This window comes from Hemicordylus capensis, chromosome 1 (assembly GCF_027244095.1).
Source record: "Hemicordylus capensis ecotype Gifberg chromosome 1, rHemCap1.1.pri, whole genome shotgun sequence".
In the NCBI taxonomy this organism is placed as follows: Eukaryota; Metazoa; Chordata; class Lepidosauria; order Squamata; family Cordylidae; genus Hemicordylus; species Hemicordylus capensis.
In genome coordinates, this window is record NC_069657.1 from 134,624,126 (window position 1) to 134,649,114 (window position 24,989).

General features: G+C 42.6%; 1 protein-coding gene across 6 annotated transcripts in view; it reads right to left on the reverse strand.

Moving 5' to 3' along the window:
* Nucleotides 1-24,989, reverse strand: part of RASSF7 (Ras association domain family member 7) — a 156,020-nt gene that overhangs the window by 18,851 nt on the left and 112,180 nt on the right. For all 6 annotated transcript variants that reach the window (XM_053283393.1, XM_053283396.1, XM_053283395.1 and 3 more), the window contains one exon: nucleotides 4,066-4,219. In XM_053283393.1, the coding sequence (XP_053139368.1) occupies nucleotides 4,066-4,168 (103 nt within the window). In that variant the 5' untranslated portion in view covers nucleotides 4,169-4,219. The remainder of the gene's footprint in view (nucleotides 1-4,065; nucleotides 4,220-24,989) is intronic.

Sequence of the window (24,989 nt, forward strand, 5' to 3'; positions counted from 1 at the left end):
TTTATACAGTGAGGGAAATAAGTATTTGATCCCCTGCTGATTTTGTCTGTTTGCCCTCTGACACAGAAATGACCAGGCTATAATTGGAATGGTAGGTTTATTGTAGCTGTGAGAGACAGAATAACAACAAACAAACCCTCAAAAGCCCAGTGCCCAAAAGTCAGCGATGGATTTGCATTGTAGTGAGGGAAATAAGTATTCGATTCCCTATCAACTAGCAAGATTTCAGGCTCCCAGGTGTCTTTTCACTATATGCAGGTAATGAGCCGAGATGAGGAACACCCTCTGTAAGGGAGTGCTCCTAATCCCAGCTTGTTACAGTACCGGTATAAAAGACACCTGTCCATAGAAGCAAGCAATCACTCAGCTTCCAAACTCACCACCATGCCCAAGACCAAAGAGCTGTCGAAGGATGTCAGGGACAAGGTTGTAGACCTGCACAAGGCTGGACTGGGCTACAAGACTATTGCCAAGCAGCTTGGTGAGAAGGTGACTACAGTTGGCACGATAACTTGCAAATGGAAGAAACACAAAATAAATGTCAATCTCCCTCGGTCTGGGGCTCCATGCAAGATCTCACCTCGTGGAGTTGCAGTGATCATGAGAACGGTGACAAAGCAGTCCAGAACTACACGGGGGGAGCTTGTCAATGATCTCAGGGCAGCTGGAACCATAGTCACCAAGAAAACAATTCGATCCCCTATCAACTAGCAAGATTTCAGGCTCCCAGGTGTCTTTTCACTATATGCAGGTAATGAGCCGAGATGAGGAACACCCTCTGTAAGCGAGTGCTCCTAATTCCAGCTTGTTACAGTACCTGTATAAAAGACACCTGTCCATAGAAGCAAGCAATCACTCAGCTTCCAAACTCACCACCATGCCCAAGACCAAAGAGCTGTCGAAGGATGTCAGGGACAAGGTTGTAGACCTGCACAAGGCTGGACTGGGCTACAAGACTATTGCCAAGCAGCTTGGTGAGAAGGTGACTACAGTTGGCACGATAACTTGCAAATGGAAGAAACACAAAATAAATGTCAATCTCCCTCGGTCTGGGGCTCCATGCAAGATCTCACCTCGTGGAGTTGCAGTGATCATGAGAACGGTGACAAAACAGTCCAGAACTACACGGGGGGAGCTTGTCAATGATCTCAGGGCAGCTGGAACCATAGTCACCAAGAAAACAATTGGTAACACACTACGCCGTGAAGGACTGAAATCTTGCAGTGCCCGCAAGGTCCCCCTGCTCAAGGCAGCACATGTACAGGCCCGTCTGCAGTTTGCCAATGCACATCTGAATGATCCAGAGGAGAACTGGGCGAAAGTGTTGTGGTCAGATGAGACCAAAATCGAGTTCTTTGGCATCAACTCAACTCGCCGTGTGTGGAGGAGGAGGAATGCTGCCTATGAGCCCAAGAACACCATCCCCACCGTCAAACATGGAGATGGACACATTATGCTTTGTGGGTGTTTTTCTGCTAAGGGGTCAGGACACCTTCACTGCATCGAAGGGACGATGGACGGGACCATGTACCGTCAGATCTTGGGTGAGCACCTCCTTCCCTCAGCCAGGGCATTGAGAATGGGTCGTGGATGGGTATTCCAGCATGACAATGACCCAAAACACACAGCCAAGGCAACAAAGGAGTGGCTCAAGAAGAAGCACATGAAGGTCCTGGAGTGGCCCAGCCAGTCTCCAGACCTTAATCCCATAGAAAATCTGTGGAGGGAGCTGAAGGTTCGGGTTGCCAAACATCAGCCTCAAAACCTTTCTGACTTGGAGAGGATCTGCAAAGAGCAGTGGGACAACATCCCTCCTGGGTTGTGTGCAAACCTGGTGGCCAACTACAAGAAACGTCTGACCTCTGTGATTGCCAACAAGGGTTTTGCCACCAAGTACTAAGACATCTTTTGTGAAGGGATCGAATACTTATTTCCCTCACTACAATGCAAATCCATCGCTGACTTTTGGGCACTGGGCTTTTGAGGGTTTGTTTGTTGTTATTCTGTCTCTCACAGCTACAATAAACTTACCATTCCAATTATAGCCTGGTCATTTCTGTGTCAGAGGGCAAACGGACAAAATCAGCAGGGGATCAAATACTTATTTCCCTCACTGTAGGTTATAACCAAAACCTTGTATTTTACCCAGAAACTTACTGGCAGCCAGTATAGATGTTTTAAGATAGGAGTGATATGCTCTCTCCGAGATGACCCAGAGACCAATCTGACCACCGCATTCTGAATTAACTGCAGTTTCTGGACTACGCACAAAGGCAGCCCCACATAGAGTGCACTGCAGTAATCAAGTCTGGAGGTGACCAGCAGATGTACTTCTGTTCTGAGGTCATTTATCTCAAGAAACTTATGCAGCTGGCATATCAGCCGAAGCTGATAAAAGGCACCTCTGGCCACTGCCTCAACCTGGGACACCAGGGAAAGGTTTGTGTCCAGAAGCACCCACAGACCACACACCTGTTCCTTCTGGGGAAGCATGACCCCATCCAGAACAGGTAGAACAAAATCATCTCCTGAGTTCTGACCCTGCACAATAAGTATCTTCTTCTTATCTGGATTCAGCCGCAGCTTATCTCTCATCCAGCCCATCACTGCCTCCAGGCAGGCATTTAGGGAGGTTATGCCTTCTCCTGATGATTTTGACATGGAGAAAAAGATTTGGGTGTCATCAGCATATTGATAACACCCTACACCCAATCGCCTGATGATCTCTCCCAGCAGTTTCATGTAGATATTAAACATCGGAGACAATACGGAGGGACACCGGAGCCCTGAGGGACACCATACCGAAGTTCAGTTTTTGAAGAACTACAGTTTCTGAGGGGCACCATCTGGAATATGCCTGAGAGATAAGAGTGGAACCACTGCAAAGCAGTGCCTCCCACCCCAACCCCCTCAGACAATCCAGAAGAATACTATGGCCGATAGTATCGAAAGCTACCGAGAAGTTCAAAAGGACCAACTGTCACACTTCCTCTGTCAATTCCCAACTGGAGATCATCCATTAGGCTGACCAAGGCATTCTCCACCCCATATCCCACCCCAAAGCTGGTCTGAAACAAGTCTAGATAATCAGTTTAATCCAAGACTGCCTGGAGTTGGGAGGTCACCACCCTCTCGATTACCTTGCCCAACCACAGAAGGTTGGCGACAGGCCTATAGTTGCTCAACTCTGAGCAATCCAAGACAGACTTTTTCAGAAGGGGTCTAATAATTGCCTCAAGGCAAGGAGCCATACTGCCCTCCCTCAGAGAAGCATTTATGATCTCTACTAGGCCTTCTACACCATCCTCCCTGCCAGATAGTATTAGCCATGTCAGGCAAAGGTCAAGAGAACAGGTGGTAAGCCACATCGCTCCAATCAGCTTGTTCACATCCTCACGAGTCACAAACGGAAATGGACACAACCTGACCACATAAGAGGAGTCGCTGGACACCTCCGATTCAGACACTGCAGCAATTGTGGGGTCTAAATCCAAGTTGGCCTGAATATGAGAGATTTTATCCACAAAAAACTCATTAAACACATCACAACGGGTAATAGATGGTTCCAACTTCTGATTCAAGGGAGGAAAGGCACTTATTAGCCCTCTGACAACCCTGAACAACTCCGCTGGATGTGAACTTGAGGATGCAATATGGGCTGAAAAGAATCGCTTCTTTGCCGCCTGTATTGCCAAAGCATAAATCTTCAAATGTGCTCTATGTTGTAGTGACTAATGGATGTAAGATCAAGGAAAGTGGTTCCATAACAGCCACTGTAATGGCACCAGCTGCCTTTATGTCACTTCTACTGAGGTAAGTAGTGACAGACTTTTAGCTGTAAATTGTGCAAATCAACCAAACAAGCAACCAAGATTCATGCAGCTTCTGGTCCTTCTCATCTAATGGACTGGGCTATCAATCCTTTGCTAGGTAACACAAAGGTGAAGATTCACACGTGTGAGCAGAGAATGTCAACATTATCAAGTTAAAGTTACTGACAAAGTAATAACATGAGTACAGAGATTAGATTTAATTTTAGACAGAATAAGTGTAAATATTACTTACCAATAGCACGTGCCAATGCTATGACAACCTCCTGACATGTCGTCTGATCAGAGACACCACATACCACCCGCTGGACACCATCCACCCAAACCTTCAGCTCCATCACCAAAAATGCAGAGGATTACACTTTCTGGATCATTGCAGTGAATCTTCCCTGCAGAGATTTTAAAGAGAGAAACAGGTGTTTAAGGGTGCTATCTGATTTCCTTCTCACCAACATTCCTGCCCCCGATCTGCTTCCGGAGTAATAATGTTAACTGGCTGAAATGCAAGGGAGTCTTGGGGTACTTGGACCTCTCTTCCACCTGCCCTTCCCATTTCCAAAAGCAACCAATAGATAGCCTCAGTGGGTAAGGAGTACAGGCTTCATTTCAGTGGTTTCTCAACAGCCACTATGTTCTTAAGAGAGTTGCATGAAAGTCCCTAGAAGTATTTTAATGACTAGCATCTATATAGAAAGCTTCTAGAGATAAGAATGTCTTGCATTTCCTAAGAGCTAGAAGCAACAGCAGCAAGCTTATAAAAGTTTTCAGACTGTGCCATTTTGTGGCTCTCTCTTTAAAAACCACACAAAAATATCCCCCCTCCAAACACAAAACAGACTGAAGAAGCTAGGCTCACTTCATACATGCTCTAGGGCAGGGTCAAACAATCCAGATGAGTATTTCAACCCCACTTAAACCCAACGGAAAACACACAAATGAACATGTGCACAAAATGCCTGGGAGCAGTTGACAACGTTACCAGCTTGATTGCTCAACAGGCAGTTCTAGACAGATGCTTAGCCAACATTTCTAATTAAAAAAATAGCAAAAAATCCTGTTTTCCAGTTTCACAGCTTCCTAGAGCTCTATCCATCTCCTGAAGATCAAGTGTAATGGAATGCATATATGGCAAGTCCCTACACAAAATAGCTCAGCAATCACCCTTCGGTGGCCAGAAAGTTCAGTAACCAGCAAGTTATGTCACTAAGTACAATTATTCTGCCTTTGTTAGCAGATTATTTCTCTAAGACCAGCTTAATCAGGAGGCTTAATCAGTGAAGATTAAAAAGAGTTAAAGACATTGTTCTGTTTCATAATTACGCAGACTCTGCATATAATACATTTAACGCATTGCCTAGATGTGGTCAACCAGAATGATAGAGTTGGAATGATATCAGAAACCAATTCTATACTGGCCAGAGAAGGAGGGCCTGCTGCCAGAGCACCTGTAGATTACACCCCCTGCACCACAGAATTCAACTTTTATTTATTGCTGGATAATATGCAGACAGGCATGGCGTACAATCACACAACTCATCCAGTAGCTGGTATATAACACACTAACGTTAGACAGCTTGAATCATATGAATGCCAAATAAATATTTGTGTTAGGCTGTGTGCCATTTTAGGTTTCTGCAGAGTGGCTGAACTAGCTACCAGATTAGTGAAAACTATGTTACCCTTTTCATTCCTTTCAAAAAAACTTCCTGGCTGAAAAGGTATGCTGCACACATAGTAAACAGCTTTTGTTCCTTCTACATCTCTGCACATTAGACTATCAACATTAACATGTTCCTTTTCACATGCATCTATGTTGCACAGCACTAGATGCACTGGGAAGCATAAGGGCAATTCGGTTCATCAGGATTCCAGATAAACCAGGATTTACAGTGTTATTCTGATATGAGACTATATAGAGAGGTAAAAATCAAGACATGGGTAGTTCAGAGAACCCACTCACTAAAAATAAAAATGAGGGATTCTATATCTAGGTTGCTATATGTGCAGTCTCTTTTTTCTACTTTGTAATAATACACTACTGGTCTTAGGAACACAGACGGCAGCAGTTCCAGGAACAAGAATTCTATAAATCAAATACGAACAACATAAACCTGATGTAAGCCACCCACCTACTAAAACTATGAAAAGAATTTTGAGTTGGAACTTATTGGCTGGATATCAGCCTGTAAGAATCCACATAACAAAGCCACCTTTGGCTGATAATGCCACACCTGAAAAATGTTGTTTTCTCCCAGCCAGAGTAAAGTGCAAAAGTACATCACCCTGAACAGGGGAGGGGAAGTGGGAGGTGGAACTAAACACAATAGTTATGAGATGCCTAGAAATAGGTAGGGTTGGTTTTGACATTGTTGGTTGTACAGTTTCAAATTTCTTCCTCCACACCTAAGATTTACACACAGATCTTTATATGATACAAATGAAACATAAATCATTTAGAGCTGCAGCACTGGACAATCGTTGAATATAAGAATAGCCAGAAGATGTGTTTAGAGTGTATATGTGTTTTCCTCCATCCAATGAGTGAACAACAGAATGCACTCAAAATATCTCATATTTATGAGCTAGCTACTTGGTCAGCCAAAGAAGGGATAGCCTATAATAATTCTTCCTTTGAGGATTTTCAGTATCTCTCAGAGCCTGGTGAGATCAAAGCCCAAGATATAGAAATCAAGTCTACTGTACTTTTCTAACTGTTTGGGGAGGGGCAGGGGAGAATTAACAACAATTTCTTAGGTATCATTATCCCATCTAAAAGCAAATTTGGGTGGTTGACTATCAGTTTTAAATGAGTAAACTGAAAAATAAGGCAACGGTTTGTACATACTCTGGGAATTCCCTAGATATACCCAGCATTCAAATTAAAATGGAAACATTAAAAAACACAAACTTGGCCCATGACCTTCTAGGACCTATGAAATGTTGAGGGAAGAGAGAAGAAAATGCTATAGTAACTAATCACATTGTCTAGAGCAGGGATTCTCAACATTGGGTCCCCAGATGTTATTGGACTTCAACTCCCGTAATACCCAACCAAAGGCCACTGGAGCTGGGGATGGTGGGAGATGGTCCAATCACATCTGGGGACCCAACATTGAGAATCCCTGGTCTAGAGGGGGAATCTTCTGGGTTTACACTATGTATTAGAGACATTTTTGCTGTTTTGGCTGGGGGTTGGAATGGCAAGGAAGAAATACAATCCTGGATTTTTCCATTGTTTATTATGGGCAGCTGTCACTTCTACCTCAGAGGAGCAGGGGGAAGAGGCTCTGAAGGAACCAGAAATCGTGCACACTTTGAGAGTCTGGCAATAAAGTCTAGGTTGGGTTGAACCATGGTAGGTTGAAAGTGTCAGTTGAGAAAAGAAAACCAAAATCAAGGGAGGGTGCAGGGGTGGAGCATTTGCCCACTTGGATCCCTAACAATTTAGGACTCTGGAGTACAGAATGCCAGGGAGGATGTAAGACATGAGGTTAAACAAAAACTCCCTTCCTCACACTATACTCTTCCCTCAGTCAGTTCTCATCCCGATTCCTTTAGCACGGCAGGATAAGTATTTATTTATTTATTTATTTTTGCATTTATATACTGCCTTTCGTTAAAAAGATAACCTGAAGGCGGTTTACAAAAGTTAAAAACATACAATAAAAAGACAATAAAAACATCATGTTAAAAATATAAAAACATATAAAAACAGGCATAAAAACAATACAACAAATACAACAAATAAAAACACAGAGAAGCCGCAGTAGAAAACGATCATGTAAAAGCCTGGGTAAAAAGCCAAGTCTTTAAAAGCTTTCTAAAAGCCGTGATGGAGTCTGAGGAACGAATGGCCACTGGGAGAGCATTTCAGAGTCTGGGGGCAGCAACAGAGAAGGCCCTGTCCCGAGTGCACGACAGCCGGGCCTCCCTCATTGTTGGCACCCAGAGCAGGGCCCCCTCAGATGTCCTTGTCAAGTGGGCAGCAACCCTTGGGAGCAGGCGGTCCCTCAAATACCCCGGGCCCAAACCATTTAGGGCTTGAATCCCCAGCCTATCTCGGAGGCCCACCCTCAAGGACAAACACTCAAAATTCTGAGATTGCCTGACCGGGCACCTGGAAACGGGGAGGGTCTCTCGAAAGATGACCGCAACGCCTCCTCCCCGACCCTTGAGGCGGGGCTGCTGCACAATCTGGAAATCTGGAGGACAAAGCTGAGAGAGACCAACCCCGCCCAGCGCATCCAACCAGGTCTCCGTCACGCATACCAGGTCAGCACGCTCATCCATAATCAAATCGTGGATGAGAGATGTTTTTGCGTTAACTGACCTGGCATTCAGCAGCAGCACCCTAATCCTCGAAGGAGTGTTCACAGAGCTCCCTAGGGTCAGAGGGTTGGGAGAAGGGCCGGAAAAAGGAACAGGCCTCAATTGCCTGGACCGTTTTCCCCTGTAATGGCCTGCCCAACTCCCATAATGGCCTGCCCAAGTAAAGGTTTCAGGAGAGTGGGAAAGTTTCTGCTGCAAGCTCCAGTTCAAGGACTGGCTGGAGCCCTGATAAGAATAACTCCTGTTTAGGGTCCGAGGATACACTGCAACATTTTGTTGCATGGTCCCACTTGTCCTTTTGATTACAGTAACATCTATAGGCACTAAAATAATTAGTTCCTTTGCACAGTTTTGAAAAGTTATACATTAAGAGGGTCTCTAGGGTTGAAGCCCAACGTATTATCTACCCTAAAAATCAAATAAGAGGATCTTGATGAGGCAGAATGTCTTATTGCACATACTGCCCGACTGAATAAGTACATGCTCTGATTCATGACAACAGACACATAGCATTACATAGTGAAGAACTGAAATTGTCTGGTCAGATTTAGGGGCATTTGTATTCCAATTCTTCTCATGTAACCTGAAAGGATTAGTATTTGACAGGCTGCCACTGAGATTCCTCAAAGAGTAAGGTCTTAAAATGAGCTTCCTTGCATCCCAGAGCTGCTGGGATCAGCAGCCCAATTCCCTGAGGACAAGAGGAAGTTCACTTGTGCCAAGTTGAGGACATGGAATAACAACAGGGCTTTTGATGTGAAGCACATGGGAAATTAATTGCAAGACTTCATGTAAACTTCAGTAGGAACACACACATTTTCAGTAACATCTAAAGTTCCAAGCTGTTAGCACATCACTTGACAATCTATTAAAAAAAAAAATTGCCCTCAGTTAAGATCAACTGTAGGTCTATCTACTTTCAAAAACCATCATTTCACTATTCAGTATGAAATGAGTAAGACTGGAAGCAGCTGCTTTACCAGTCTGGTACATCCCTCTCCCAACTGCATTTAGACCAGAGTATTGCAGCAGGGAAATGACTTAAATAGCTAGCCAGAGGTTGCTGGTTCGAATCCCCGTTGGTATGTTTCCCAGACTATGGGAAACGCCTACATCAAGCAGCAGCGTCAGCGATATAGGAAGATGCTGAAAGGCATCATCTCATGCTGCGTGGGAGATGGCAATGGTAAACCCCTCCTGTATTCTACCAAAGAAAAACCACATGGCTTTGTGGTCGCCAGGAGATGACATGGACTCGACGGCACACTTTACTTTATTATCTACTTTAGAATGGATCTCCAAACAGGGTTTAGTAACCCTCCTAGCAGACACCTTAAAAACCATGTAAATCCCACTAGCTGGTGTGGTTTCAACCTATAGTAACTATAATTTCTCATATTACCCTCAGACTCTATAAAATGCCACAAGAAGTTTTTATTTGCTCTGTTTTTGATCTTTTCTCAAGGTCTGATTTTAACAACTTGATAATTTTGCTGTCCTGTGTTTGTTTTAACCCAAGTAAGCTGCATTAAGTATTTCTTTGACATAGAATACAGGATACATCACATACACATAGAGATAAATATGTGACAGAATATATGCTGAATAAGTCATCACTAGTATCACCTGTTAAAACAGAAGAATGGTCAGTTTTCTTCAGCAACTGTTTAATGTAATAATAATGTTACTTCCTCTGAGCAAGGGTAATAAAATTACTTAGTTGGCTTTTTATATCTCAACAACAGAAGTTTATCCCTATCCGAGTTGGAAAGAGATTTTCTAGTAACATATGAAGCAAACAAAAGCAAACTCACTTGGGTCCCTATTTTCCACAAATATATAAACTAGGCATTTCAGAAGCATGCCATTTTTAAAAACACTTTGCTTATATGCAGTTGCCATGGTCAAGAGAGGTTAAAAAGTGTCCTTCAAGTGCAATTTTATTGTGGGAATTGTCTATGTACACATCACCTCCTAAATCTGACATATAAAAACAGGGACACTCCTGTGCATGTGGATGGGGAAAAGTTCAGCAACCCAGCAGTGTCGTCTGGTGGGGCCAACACAAAACACAATCAAGGCAGGAACTAAAGAACATGCAAACTCCAGATTATAAAATCAGTGAGGCAAGCCACACAAAGAGGGCAAGATAAATCCATCTAATAAGCATGTATGCACTATATTGCATTTATACCTCCCTGGCATCTCCAAGAGAGGGCTGAGAGAAGCTCCTGCCTGTAACATTGGAGAAGCTGCTGCCAATCTGCATAGACAATACTGAGCTAGATGGACCAAGGGTCTGACTCTGAATACGGCAGCTTCCTTTGTTCCTATGATTCTTTGCATATATTCATTGTGCAAGTAGTGCCATGGACCAATACTGAAAGATGGCCATGGAAAGCCTGAAGCCTTGCTCAGGAGTGGAATATTTGGGGTGTGGTTGTTTTTTCTTTGCATATGTCCAGTGTGTGTTGCCCTGTATCATCATTGCTATCACCACCCCCACCTTATCAGTATTTTACTGTTAAATACCACCATACAGTTTATAAAAGTTAAGTTATTTTGTTTTAATTTCAATTATTTAATCTGCGAGAAATCTTTTTAATTTGTCATGTGACTTTTAAGAATCCTTTTACTACTATTTATATTATTATTAATATAATATAATAAATATGCTTAATAAATTAGTAAGTATATATGGTCGGATTTGGTCGGTATGCTATTTGCAGCCTGCCTGAGGTGTGTTGGAATCAAATCCAGCCACTGACCTGATTGAGTCTGACACCCCGTCCTAAAAGAAGTTCAAAGAGAGAGAGACAGAGAGAGAAAAGGACAGTTCTTTGGTAGTCTTTGTAGAATCTAGTTATATCATCAGCCTTACTTGCACAGCAAGTAAAAACAATCTGCTCTTAGGCTTGAGTCCAGATATCAAAGATCTGATTTAAAAACCAAAATATATTTTGATTGAATGATAAAATAGTTGGAAAAATTGAGCCAACAAAACAATGTGGCAAAAGTAAACTATTTATATATAACTCTTGCTGGTCGCTGACTGAAATAAAGAGATTGATTGATCTATAACTCCGATTTCTTTTTATTTCCTCTTTTTGTTCTTGATGTTATTCTGTCATCATTACTGTATAGAACACATGTTATATGTCCCATATCATACTGAAACAATTTTTCACTTTTCAATAAGATTACTGACCAATTCTAGTCCTTTATAATTTCCCCCCTAAAATGTTACAAAATTTGAAAGTTTACAATTCTAACAATGGTCTTCAACAAGAAATATTAGCCCAGGGATTTCCATCCAGACTAAATGGATGTTACAAAGGGCAAACATATTTGTACTTTGGAAGATGGCCATTTCTTTCTTCATCTGATTAAAAAGCTAGGAAGCAATACAGACAGACACTGAATGATTTATCCTATTCCAGAAACAGATGTAACAAATATTTCCATCAGAAAAATTGAACTAGTGTAGTTTGATCTTCTTCATATGTGTCACACTATGAATATTGAAAGCAACTTCAGTTAATTAAGGAGAGTTATTCTGGAGCTGAATACTGAATTGTTAGAGTGAATTGGCAGATAAATGACTGATCCATTTCATAAGGTATTTGTTTACAGTAGTGTGTCAAAAGCTTGTCCACAGCAGTGGCTAGTCCACACAACTGGTTTATTATTCAAATAATTGCAGACTTTGGCTTTTTACTCAGATCTGCCATGAGCTAACAGAGTTAGGTGAATAGCTGCACTTCCACTGATATTTCCCATGGAAAGCAAATTAATGTACCAAGGGCAAAGATTAAATGTTACAATGAGTGGAAAGAGAAATTTCTTACAGCTAATTTTAAAGCTTTTTCAAAATTAATTTAATGATACAACCTCTAGCTCTCTTGTATTATACATCATGCAAACAGATGAGGTACTGATCAACATTTTCCAACTCCATCATTTCCTACACCCATCTGTTTTCCCCTCCAATATAGTTCTTTATTTGGTTCTTGATACTGAAGGAATGTTACATCTGATAATTTTGTTGCCATTTTCTGTACACTTTTCATATCTATTATTTGTTGCTGAAGTGTGCCTATCAAAAGTCATTGGACTTGATAAGACAGCTCCACATACCTCCTTCAGGCATAGGAAACTACTCTACATTGTCATAAATGACACACATAAGACCTGAACAATTTCTGATGGCTCTGTGAGGAAAACTGCTTTATCCTTGTAGAGTATACCTTTGTACGGTATAATCCATGTAAGCAAGCAACGTGCAAGATCAGTGGAATAGCAACAGCACTTAATGTGTACACTTTCTAGACAAGCAAAAGATGCCAGTAGCTCGCAAGTGGTGGGGAAGGTAGCATTTCTCACAACGTGGCCCAGCCTGAACCCTATTCCTATTGGAAGAGCGATATGCCAGATTGAAATCAGTTCCTACTAACTTCAACTTTTAAACTTTCTGGAGCTGGCTGACTTAAATTATACCTCTTAGGGTTTGGCGTCAGTGGCACCACAACCACGCCAGCCCTTAAGAGGCTGACTTATTATGTGGTGGCTTTTAGGTGCTATAAATTAGGTTTGGCTGTAAATCTTAGAAGTCTGACTTGGTAAGAACTGTATGCTTATTTCTGTCTATAAATGAGGTTGAAATGTCTGGATGGAATGAGATTTTCTGAGAGAGATAAAAAGACAACTGGAGCAGAGGGTACTGGGCAAACATATCAAGGGTGTGCAACACTTTTCAGGATTCAGGCAAAAATAAAAAAAAATGGCATTGACAATTCAATAAAACACCGCAATGCAGATAAGCTAGTTAATGTTCCCCAAATAGTCTCTTACAAAGTGAACTGTAAGCACTAGAAAGTTAAGGGCGGGGGGAACCTTATTTCATTCTGTATACATTTTATTTCATGAGCACAGGGAGGCTTTCAGTCTCTACCAATAGCAGTCATCTACAGTTTATCTGCACAGTGTCTCCTTTTGGGCACTGTAATGGGAGAAAAAAAGCTGGTGTAGTCTTCCTATCATAAAACAGCCTGCCTGTTCTCTCGGCAGGTGTGCAAAAACAGTTCCCAACTATATATGAGAATTATGGATCACACTCAAGCCAATAAACAAACAAATAAATAAATAAATAAATAAATAAATAAATAAGCAAGCTTTTCTGTTTTAGAGATGTACTTTCATATCATTCTTAAGAAATTTAGTGTTGCAATAAGTCACAGTTATGAATTCCATAGTACTGTCAAAATTATTCTTTACAGGAACAGCTTCCAGGTATTTGACAAGCAGAAGGAACAGGAAGCACTTCTGTAGAATGCAACTCTAGGTGCATGGATCACTTAGGGATCTCCCTGCACCCCTGCTTCAGATTCTACACAGAAGCCAAGCTTTCACTTAGACACTGCTCTGGGTCATATGCAAAGGTACTAGAAGATATACATAGTGGTATAAACAGCTAATCAGAAAAGGTTTGAAGGAGGGCAGAAAGCTGAAGAATCCAAAAGGAAAGAGTTGAGCTATGCAAGGACAAAGCAGTGGAGTAGAATCAAGAATATTAATGGTTTATTGAAATAGATATTATATACAGAGATAGCAAGTGCAGTCTGCTTTCAGTGCTCTTGCTGCTGGCTCTTTGTTAGCCCCGCCTCTACTCCAGCAGTGGACTAAAACTAAAGCACCATTCAAAAGCTGGCCTGGATCAAGGTATAGGTTAACCAAAAATACCACAAAGTGAGCTTATACTGGGGCGGAGCCACCACCGGACGAACGGGTTCAAAGAACCTGGGCCGCGTCCAATCAGGGACTGCAAGCGTGGCCCCAGACACACACCCCGCATCCAACGTCAGACGTGGGGGCATTATTTCGGCCCCAAACAGGGCCATGCAGCCCTGTTTGGAGCCAAAATTGGCCCGTGCTGCATTGGCAGCATGGCCAGAAAGACTCTCTCTGCCTTAAAGGGGTGGGCCGATCTACTTTCCGAACGGGGCCACACGGCCTCGTTCGGAAGAGAGGCCACGCCCCTGTGTCTGACGTCAGACATGGGGGCATGGCTAGCCGGGCACGTCTGACTTCAGACATGGGGGGCTCGGCCAGAGGGCTGCAGTGGCAGCCACACATGGGCTGCAGCCAGCCTGGCTCTGCTCCTGGCTTGTACTTTCCGTTTATCTGCTTGCTTAGTATATTATTATTAAGCATTGAAATGCAACTAGGTATGTTTCAAGGTGTGTCCCACTCTTGCTTCAGCCAATAGTATGGTAACTACTCTGGACTCCAATCCTGAGTCCTGCTCTCTTTTTCTCCAAAGAGGAGAATAAAAAAGTTTACTCTGCGATGCATTTTCAATTGTCCTGTTTACTCTAGACATGTTCCTTATATTCTGCTATACCATGTGTGGCTTTTTATGTGTTTAATTACAGCGCAACATTAATAGGACTTTTTAAAAAAATCAGTCATAAAGCTCTAATTTGAGCGACACTAAAAAAGACTAGGATTATTACTACCTACTAGCTGAAGCCACCAACATTTTATGGGTGTATTATACTACTATGAATATTTATACACCTCTTTAAAACAAAAAAATTCAAAGTGGTTTACTTAGAAAAAAACAAATAAAATGGTTCCTTGTCCCAAAAGGGCTTACAATCTAAAAAGAAACATAAGGTAAACACCAGTAACCACCACTGCAGGAATGCTGTGCTGGGGATGGATAGGGACAGTTGTTCTCCTTCTGCTCACCACTTTAAATATTTCTTGCTCAGTGTGCAGCCATGCCCACCAGACCATGCAAGCTACTAACCCAATGGGCCACGTGTTACCATTTGCTAGATAAACCTTGTCTCTGCTCTTCTCTACAGGCATGCTTTTCTATGTTTTGTGTCTGTGTTTGGGGGTGGAGACTAAGCTCCTCCCTCCTGTTAGCTTCTTACTTGCTGCCTTGAATTCAAACTGAGAGGTTCTTCCTCTCTCTGAATAAGAGACAGTCAGTTTATTGTTTCTCTCCCCCACTCACTAGCCTATGTTTTAGTCAATAATAAATATCAAATTCTTGTTTCTCAGTTAAAGTTGTTTCCTGTTCAATTACTAATAGAGGATAAGTAATTTTTCTCAACATCATGGACCTTTCCCTGCAACCCCACATTTCTGCCTAAGACCAGTCTTCCTCCACAATGGGCATGTGTGGGGGAAATGCACCCATAAAATGCTGATGGGCTTCAGCTAGAAATTAACAACCATCCTCGTCTTTTAGTTTACTGTCAACATGGTGTAACTAAAGCTAGAGAAGGACATAGATTGAAACATGCCTGGTGCCTTAGCAATGTAAAATCTGTTCTGGATACAGAACAATAATACCATCTTCCGAAATGTTATACTATCAGTGTTAATCCTACAGCAACAGCAGCATCATTAAGCAGTTGTCTGAGTGGGGCTGTATGCTTTTCCTTCACAAGGAAAGAGGCTACTTGTTTCAGCTGATTCCTCCTCTTAACCTGCCTTCCCTCATGAACAAAAGCTATGGTACTACCTCTTCCTTTGTAGTGGAATAATCAGGATTCCCCAAAGACATGTTATTTTCAGATATGTGAATAGCCTGATGTGTCCAGATAGCTATCTGAACACTATTCTCATACTCTTTCAACACTGATGCAAGGGAAAGGATCTTCAAGACAGAGCGCCAAGAAAACATCCACTTGCACATTTTCATCATCCTAGTGAAGAGCTTGGGTTTGTTTTTTTTGTTAACAGGCACTTGCAGAAGTGGGCTGTGGGTGGGGGCAGTGTGTCTCAGGAGCCAATTATCAAAACAATGTGAGATGTTTTGGTGACAGTAAAGCACCAGCACTCCCTTCACCAGAGTATTAGCACACTGTGTGCATGTGACCCGTTGCTATGCATTGGCGCTGCCACTGAGGCAGCCACATTTCTTGGGACAGCGACTTATATCTAGTAGGCTCTTTAGTTTTTCTAGTTCTCAGTTTTTAGTATTTAAATAACTTTTGATTTGAAACTTAAAAAAATATTTTTAAATGTAATATTAGCCTGGTATTTTAACTTAATTTGTTCAACTTTATTAGTCCTATTTAAGTTTGCATCTGTTTTATTAATATTATTAGCTGCCCTGAGCTGTAATGTACTGGAGGAGTGGGGTATAAATATTTTAAATAAACAAACCAAGTCCTCACCAGTTCTAAGGCAGAGTAGGCGGGAACTGCATGTGCATTGTGAACTGCAGTTGTTAAGCAAGTCAGATAAGAGAGCCTCACTTCACTAGCAAATTCTTACATTAGCAACCCTGTTCTTCTCTGAAATCTTCTCCGAGTCATAGGCAGATAGCAATAGTGTGCACCTGTGTGTAAAAACCACCCAGCCTATTATTTTGATAGTTTGCAAACAGAAACAGAACCTGCAGCAAGATGGCCTTCAAAGGCTGCAAGTACACAGTCAACAGGACTAAAAGTAATTCCATGCCAGGGCAGCAGCTACCCTGTAGAAACCACATTTGTTTATTAAAATATTTTGCAAGTCACTTTGATTACTCAGATAGTGAAGCTGTGCTGCATTTAGGCGGTGTCCCTTCATCACAGCTTATGCTTAGGCCTTTAAGAGAAATCCCCCCCCACCGCCTGTTAAGATCATCTGTAGAGGTTTGTCTGCGGGTGCCGGCACCAGCCCGTCTTTTGGCGCCTCGAGAACAGGCCTTCTCCGTTGCAGATTCTGGACTATGGAATGTGCTCCCTGTTGAGATAAGAGCCTCCTCATCTCTGGCAACTTTTAAAAAGGCACTGAAGACGCATTTATTAGCCCTGGCTTTTAATTAGATCTATGGTTCTAAAAAAAAAATTTTTTTAACTGAGTTTTAAATGTTTTAAATTTTTTAATGTTTTAAATGATTTTAATTGTTAAGTGATCTGATGTTTTTAATTATTTTAATTGTAAACCACCCAGAGATGCAAGTTTTGGGCAGTATAGAAATGTAATAAATTAATAATCTCTGCCTTAAAAGAATGCAGAGTTATTACTATACAATAATTATTTCCTCTGCTACAGCACAAACAGGGAGGGGGAATGAATACACCAAGATTACAAATTCCATCACAGTGATCTCTACTTAAAAACAGGAGAAGGCCTGTTCTCGAGTAGCCAAAAGAAGGGGGCACCGGCACCCGCAGACAAACCTCTCCAGATGATCTTAACAGGCGGTGGGGCTCATGGCGAAGAAGACATTCTCTTAAACGTCTAAGCCTAAGCTGTGATGAAGGAGTCCAGTTGAAAAGCTGGAGAGCTGAAGAGAGTGCAAGTTCCAGCTGGAGTGGAAACTGGAGTCTTGGAGAGTCAGGAGAGAAGAGCTGCTGAAATGAGAGTTGACAAATCACTGAGAGAGCTGATCTGAAACTCTCTGGGGAACTGAGTCACTCTCAAAGAAGCTAAAGTATCAGTGTGGGACTGAACTACCAGAACTGGATAGAAAGAGGAAGACCCAAGGCTGAGAAAGTCAGGCTCGCTGCAGAAGCTGACTAGAGGTGATGATTATAGGAAGACTTCTGATAAGGACTCTGAGTTAGGACAAAGTCTTAGTTTTCAGCAGGTTAGTTTGGGTGTGTTTCTCTCATATTTTATTTGTTCCTTAGGATCATTTGGCTGCAAATAAGCATTAAAATTTCCAAGAGAACTATTGTTTAGAATTGAACTGTTTTAAAGTAAAATTTCTCATTTTTTGAATTTAACAAACTGTAGCCTCTGTCTGTTTTCTCCACCCCATGCTTAGAAGCCTTTCCACCCTTCCTAGCCTTGAAGGAAAGAGAGGTTTGGAAGGCTCTTTTAGTAGACACAGCCAGAAAAAATACAGAAGTCTACTATGTGGCAGCAATGAAGCCTAAGATCACAGGGCTGGTCATGTACAAACAAAAGAGTCACCTCACCCCAAGGACATGGCATTTTTAGCAGGGCAGGCAAAATGGAGTAGGAGAGAAACCCTACCTGCTCAGAATCAGCACTACAGTCATTTGCATTAGTCAGTTTGTAGCTAATTACAAAAAAATGTGTGCAAACACTTGATTGATGGTACTTGTGTATAACAGATGGACCCTTCAGTATACAAACAGCAGCATCTCTTTTTTTTGTTTTTGGTATTAAACTAGTCTGGATAAGATAGATTCCAGATTTTCTGACCATGATCTGAAGATGGGGATCAGACACCAATGCCGCTCCCTCCTTCTCTCAACTGCAAACTTCCCCCCTTCCATCTATGGAATTGCTGTCGTCACAGCTTAATATTACGCATGTGTGAAACCATGTTTTTGAGCCAAGTGTTGGTAGTGCCAACTACCGTCATCCCAATGTGGATGCAGCATTGACTACGGATGTGCACGGAAGCGGTTGGCCTGGATGGGTTTGAGGCCAGACACCAGCCTGGAACCCAACCGGGCTAGTTCAGTCCGACACTCCCTCAAACCCTGCCCCCGGTTCAGTTTGAGGGGTTCGCGATCTTAAAATTCTGTTTAAAATTTTTTGTTAATTATTTTTTATTTACCTTTTACTCCCCTCAGGGGAGTAACATACAGAGGAGGCAAGTATGAAGAAAGCCTCCTCAAGGTAATACTTACATATTATGTGGTCCTTCTCGAGAGGTGTAAAGCACTTCACACATTTATCAGTATTATTATCTATCTATCTATCTATCTCCTAGGTGTGCCTTCCAAAATGCGTCCCGGAAGCCCAGCTGATTGGCTGGGCTGCGGAGGCGCCTGATTGGCTGGCACACCCAGGACTGAGGACAATTGGCCGGTGGCGCGGGCCAGGGCCGTTGGCAGGCCTGGCCTGGTGGTGACGGGTGGTGCGAGGAGCGAGGAGAGGAGGAGGGCCAGCTGAGGAGGCGGCAGTGTGGCGGGCCCCGATACTGGGGCAGAAGGTGGGGGTTGGGGGGGAGAGGTGGCCGGCCCTCAAAGAGGCCGGCCGCAAAGACTGGCAAGCGGCTCTTGGCAGACCCGACAGGCAGCGGCACTCGGCCCGCTGGCGGCGGCTGCACTCAGCCCCGCTGGAGACTGTGGGGGAGACGTAGCCGGCCCCAAAGAGCGCACAGATGCTCTGTGCGGGGTCGGCTTATTATTATTACTACTACATTTTACATCCCGCTCTTCCTCCAAGGAGCCCAGAGCGGTGTACTACATACTTAAGTTACTCTTTCACAACAACCCTGTGAAGTAGGTTAGATTGAGAGAGAAGTGACTGGCCCAGAGTCACCCAGTTAGTATCATGGCTGAATGGGGATTTGAACTCTGGTCTCCCCGGTCCTAGTCCAGCACACTCTAACCACTACACCACGCTGGCTTTGTAAGTAATTCTTACAATCCTGTAAGGTAGGCCAGCGCTCATCACACACACACACCCATGTTGCAGATAAAGGGCTGAGAAGAAATAGTGTTTTGCCAGAGACCATCTAGGTGTTCATGGCTGAGAAGAGATTTGAAAGGCTTCACGTTCTTAGTCACCACTACACCAGAGTAGAGAGAGTCACATGAACTGCTGCTCTCCCTTGTTAAGTGGGAACTTCCTTTTTGCCTTCAATTTGCACTGATCAATACCTGGTGAGTCCTTCCATAAAGCCAGACACCAAACCTATCTCATCATAGTGGGAAAAATCATTACATGAAAAAAGTCTATGAATAAAAAAAGAGACCAGAATACAATATGTAGGATGGGGTGGGCGGGGAGAGAGAAAAGAGAGGAAAACATTTAACATTTATAGCATAAAGAAGTAGAAACCCCAACTAGTTCTGACAGCTTGCACATAAAAAGTGTCACTGAAAATGTGAAAATATTGTCATTTCCTATGAGTTACTGCCCCCACACCATGCAGCTCTTCAGAGGGCTTGTTGAAACATTACCCAAGAATCCAACACAAATTGTCGAGATGTGCAATTCAATTTAAGTTGAATCAATTCGAGCTCAAATAGGGGTGATTCAAGTGATATGAACTTGAATGAAATTGCCCCTAGAATACAGGGCTTGATACAGGGCGTGATTTGAGCACCATTTTGAGTCCTGTTTTGTTTTCCCCCCTTGCTGATTGGTTTTCTGGCACTGGCTTCCGATTGGCTTGAGATCTCGTTTCTTGGTTGGCTTGTTATTCAAGTCAAATGTTGTCATTGGCAACTGTGCCCCCCATTGGCTGGGGGGAGGAGGCCAAAGGAGGGGTTTTCAAAATGTATTTAAAGGTCTGCTTGGAGACATAAAACCATTTTTGCCTCAGGAGAGAAGGATCAGAGAGACTCAGCAGCACTCTATGTAATATTTCTTGGTGATTGATGTGCTCCATGTTTGGCCTTGAGACTAACTTGTGCTTCACTCACTGCTCTGCAATATGCATTGCAAGGTGTACTCAGTCAATATGTGGCTGAAGATGTCCTAGTTTATGGCTATATTTTCTGGCTGCTAAGGGTGCTGCTGTGGAGCTGCTGCAATGCTGCAACTACCAAAATGCTGCAACTACCAAAATGCTGCAACTACCAAATGGCCTATTGCATTTGTTTTGCTGCTTTCAGGAAACACAGCTGTTCTTGGGAGAACAGTGCTGCTGTGGAACTGTTGCAATGCTGAAGTTAGGAGTCATAAGTGTGTGAGAAAGCATCTTGTCCCAATGATGTTACTGCAGCACAGGCACTGAGGCTGGCAGTAGATTCTGGGTCAGTGATTTTTTTCCGGCCACCTTTGGGCTGTGTGTTGGGCTAAATGTGGTGTTCTTTGTTGGGAGGGACCGGGGTGTAACTATAACAGGGCAAGGGGAGACAGTTGTCTGGGGGCCCACTGCCTGGGGGGGGGCCCAGAGGCAAGTCACATGACTGACTCCCCCAGCCATGCACCCGCCTGGGCTTCCTTCAGTTGTATTCATCCTCCAAAACTGATGTGAGTGTTAAGACCTGGAGCCACCAGAATAGCATGTCTTTCTCTAGTACCATTAAAAGACTTGCATAGTCCACAATTTACAAAGCCTTTAAAAAAATAATTTAGGATGATATTCTATTGTGGCACATAATAATAATAATAATAATAATAATAATTCGATTTCTATACCGCCCTTCCAAAAATGGCTCAGGGCGGTTTACAAAGAGATGATAGATAGATAGATAGATAGATAGATAGATAGATAGATAGATAGATAGATAGATAGATAGATGGGGCATTTTAAAATCTTGTCTCTGGGCCCACTCCAACCTTGCTACGCCCCTGGGAGGGACTGTGGGCTTCTGTTCTGCAATGCTTTTCAAGGCAGGGTTGCAAAATGTGTGCACTCTGCTTCTTTAGGTCATATGGAACAATGGGGACATCTAAGAGAGAGCCAGCATGGTGTAGTGGTTAGAGTGCTGGACTAAGACCGCGGTAACCCAAGTTTAAATCCCCATTCAGCCATGGTATTTGCTGGGTGACTCTGGGCTCTATTCTCTTTCAGCCTAACCTACTTCACAGGGTTGTTGTGAGGAGAAACAGAAGTATGTAGTACACTGCTCTGGGCTCCTTGGAGGAAGAGCGGGATATAAAATATAAACAACAACAACAACTACTACTACTACTCCATTGTTCCCCATGGGTAGCTCCTAGGGACACCAAAGTGGGTTAGGTGGTAGGGCATGATGGGTGCTACCTACCACCCAACCCACAAAAGAAATGGGCAAGTGGGTGATATTAAAAAAATAGCCTTTCCCCAAAACCCCCATAGGATCCTAAGGAGGTTTTGGGGAAAGGTTAAAAATTTGTTTGAAATCACCCACTTGCCAATTTCTTTTGTGGCTTGGTTAGCACACACTATGCCGTACCAACCAACCCACTTTGGTGTCCTTAGGACCTACCCATGGGAACAATGGGAGGGGTAGTAGTAGTAGTAGTAGTAGTAGTTATTTACATTTTATCTCCTGCTCTGTTCCATATGGCCGAATCACTTGAATCGATTCAATTTGATTGGTCGGAATAGCTGTCAATGGCCACTGTTTTGATGAATCAAAACAGCTGGCAATGGCTGCTAGAATCTAATCGCAAAATATCATTTGTGCACAGATTGTACCACAGCAGCTCAGACAGCACACAAAGACAACACTAGAGAGTTAACTCATCACAAATTCAATGTAAATTTCTTTGTGGTTCTTCTGAAATCTATGCCAACAAGGTTCAACAAGCTTGCTATTAAACCAACACAGTACTCATCATTCAAAGCTACCCTGTCCTAATTTTGTTTTGTCAATAGTGATACAATATTGTTTAGCTAAAAGATTAAAACAAACTCTTCCTCCTGTTCATTGTTGATTTATTAAGTGGAATAGGCACAAAATAAGGGCAAACCATTGACAGACATTTGGATGTCAGAGGTATTCATATTTTGGGGATAATGCAATTCCTTGGACCAAATTTAAACAGGCAGATAAAAAAATTCAGGGGACTGGCTTTCTTTCCTCCAGCTTCTCACCAGCAAATCCAGAATTTATCAACCTACTCCAAGATGCATGTTATGTTTTCAAACAATTTGTTGCACACCCAAGAACAGCTGTGTTTCCTGAAAGCAGCAAAACAAATGCAATAGGCCATTTGGTAGTTACAAGCCACCACCTTCTTTTGCTGTTTTTGATAGAAAAGGGAAGGTTGGGTTTTTTCACAGGTTGAGAAAACCTCTATTAACACCACCACACACTCACTTGTTCTCAATTGAGCAAGGCAAATATGGCCTGGTGGCAAAGTGCATCCGAACTGCAATATATTCAGGCAGGAAGAACCAGACCTTTTCATTATTGCCATGTATGAAATGGCACTTCAAAGACAAAAAGAAAATCCCACTTGACTCCTGTCCTACTCAGCCACTCACTCTTGGCAATCATTACGTAGTATTCCTTCTTTAGTACTTCCCTCAAGGACAACATAAGGTAAGCAGATTGAATGGTAGCGAGAACACAGGTGGGCTGTTGTTTTAAGCTACTACTTAATGAAAAACAACCGTACAACTTGAGTGACTGGTTCTTTTTTAAATTTTTTATAGATAATGACTTTCTCAACTTCCACCACGGTACAACACCAACCAATATATTTCCCTCATGAAGCAATAACCATTCTACAAGGGAGGGGGGAGGGGAAAAAGTTAAGTCGACAACATTGATGGCTCCCCAATCGCTAGCTTTTTCATTATGCAATATTATTAGTAATTAGAAGCTTAGCCTTTTACTAGGAAACACCTCTGCAATATTTTTTTTCGGTGCGGGGGGAGGGGGATCCATCACACCCATCTTGCAACTTACTCGTCTTGAAGTACTTCAGCAGTGAGTTTCACAATTCACTTTGCATAGTGTTGAAAAATATTCCTTCTCTGTTTTTAATCTGCTAGCCCCAACTGACTGGGCTGCCCTAACCTGGAGATACTTCCACAAGAGGAGGCCAGACAGATACTGAGAAACTATTAGTAATGCCAAGTTCATAAATAAGATGGCCCCCTGTCCCTAGGGTAGCCAACTGTCCCATATTATGCTGTGATGTCCCTCATTCCTGGGGAGAAATTCTCGTCCCGTTTGGGACTCAATTTCTCCCGCATTGTAACCATTTTTTAAAAAAAACCTTCTAAAGATGCCGCTGTGCTGTGGTGGCCCATGTAGTGGGGATGGTGGCAAGAGTTTGGCGGTGCCCACCTGACAGCAGGTTGGTTGTGGCAGGTGGCTGCAGGCGGCCAAGTGCACTGGGAGCAGGGCAAGCAGTCTCAGACAGCGACGCGAGAGCTCCTCCCTCAATCCAGTCTTCCACCTGGATGAATGGGATTCATCCTAACATTAAATTTACTAGTCATTCTCGTTTCAGTGAGGTTCCATTTTTAGACACTACTATTCAGGTTAATATGGAATGCAAGTTGGGTTTTTCTTTATATAGAAAACCCACAGATAAAAATACGTACTTGCATTATGATTCTTGGCACCCTCGACATTTGCAGGACAACTTACCTGTTGGGCAATTTTTTCAGGTGAAGAGGAATTCTACTGATATAGCGGATTATAGAAGAGAAGCTCGAAATTTATCTTGGCAACTTGTTCAGAGAGGGTACCTTAGAGAAGTGGTAGACAGAGCTAAATCTAGAGCAAATAGAACTAGGTGTAATGAGCTGCTTCAGAATCATCGTAAGAAACAACTGGATCATTTAGTATGGTCCATTGATTATACTCCCTTAATTTATCAGATTAAAAAGGCGATGTATAGGCATTGGCATCTAGTTGTGGATGTGCCAGGGTGCAGTAATGTCCCCGTTGTGGCATTTAGGAAAACTAAGAGTTTGAGACATTTTTTGACCCATTCGGCTCTCTCTATTGGAGAAAGATGCTCTGCAAGGGTTTTACCCGTGTGGCAATTGTGCAGCTTGACCTTTGAGTCTTCAGACTACTGAGTATTGTGATCCTAGTACAAGGAAGCATGTTCCTTTGAATTTTTTTGCTAATTGTAAAACCAAAGGGATTGTATGTGTTGTGATCTGTAGATGTGATTCATGGTACATTGAGAGTAGTATCAGAGTTGTTAAGACTCGTATACTTGAACATAGGTCGATGATCAAGAATAAAGTACTGGCTTCATAGTGTTTTGCTCTTCAGCTGTGAAGATTCCATCTTTAACCTTTTGCACACTTATGCATTTGTACATGTGTTATTTGCTGAGTTTTTCCATGGTTTGAGATCTGTTGCATCATAGTGTATGTTTATACATTTTCATATGTATGTTAACATTTTACGTTGTTTAATGTTATTTCATGGATTGCTGTTTATACATCGTTGCTTTGTCCGTGATCCTCCGTGGTTTATTATTGTG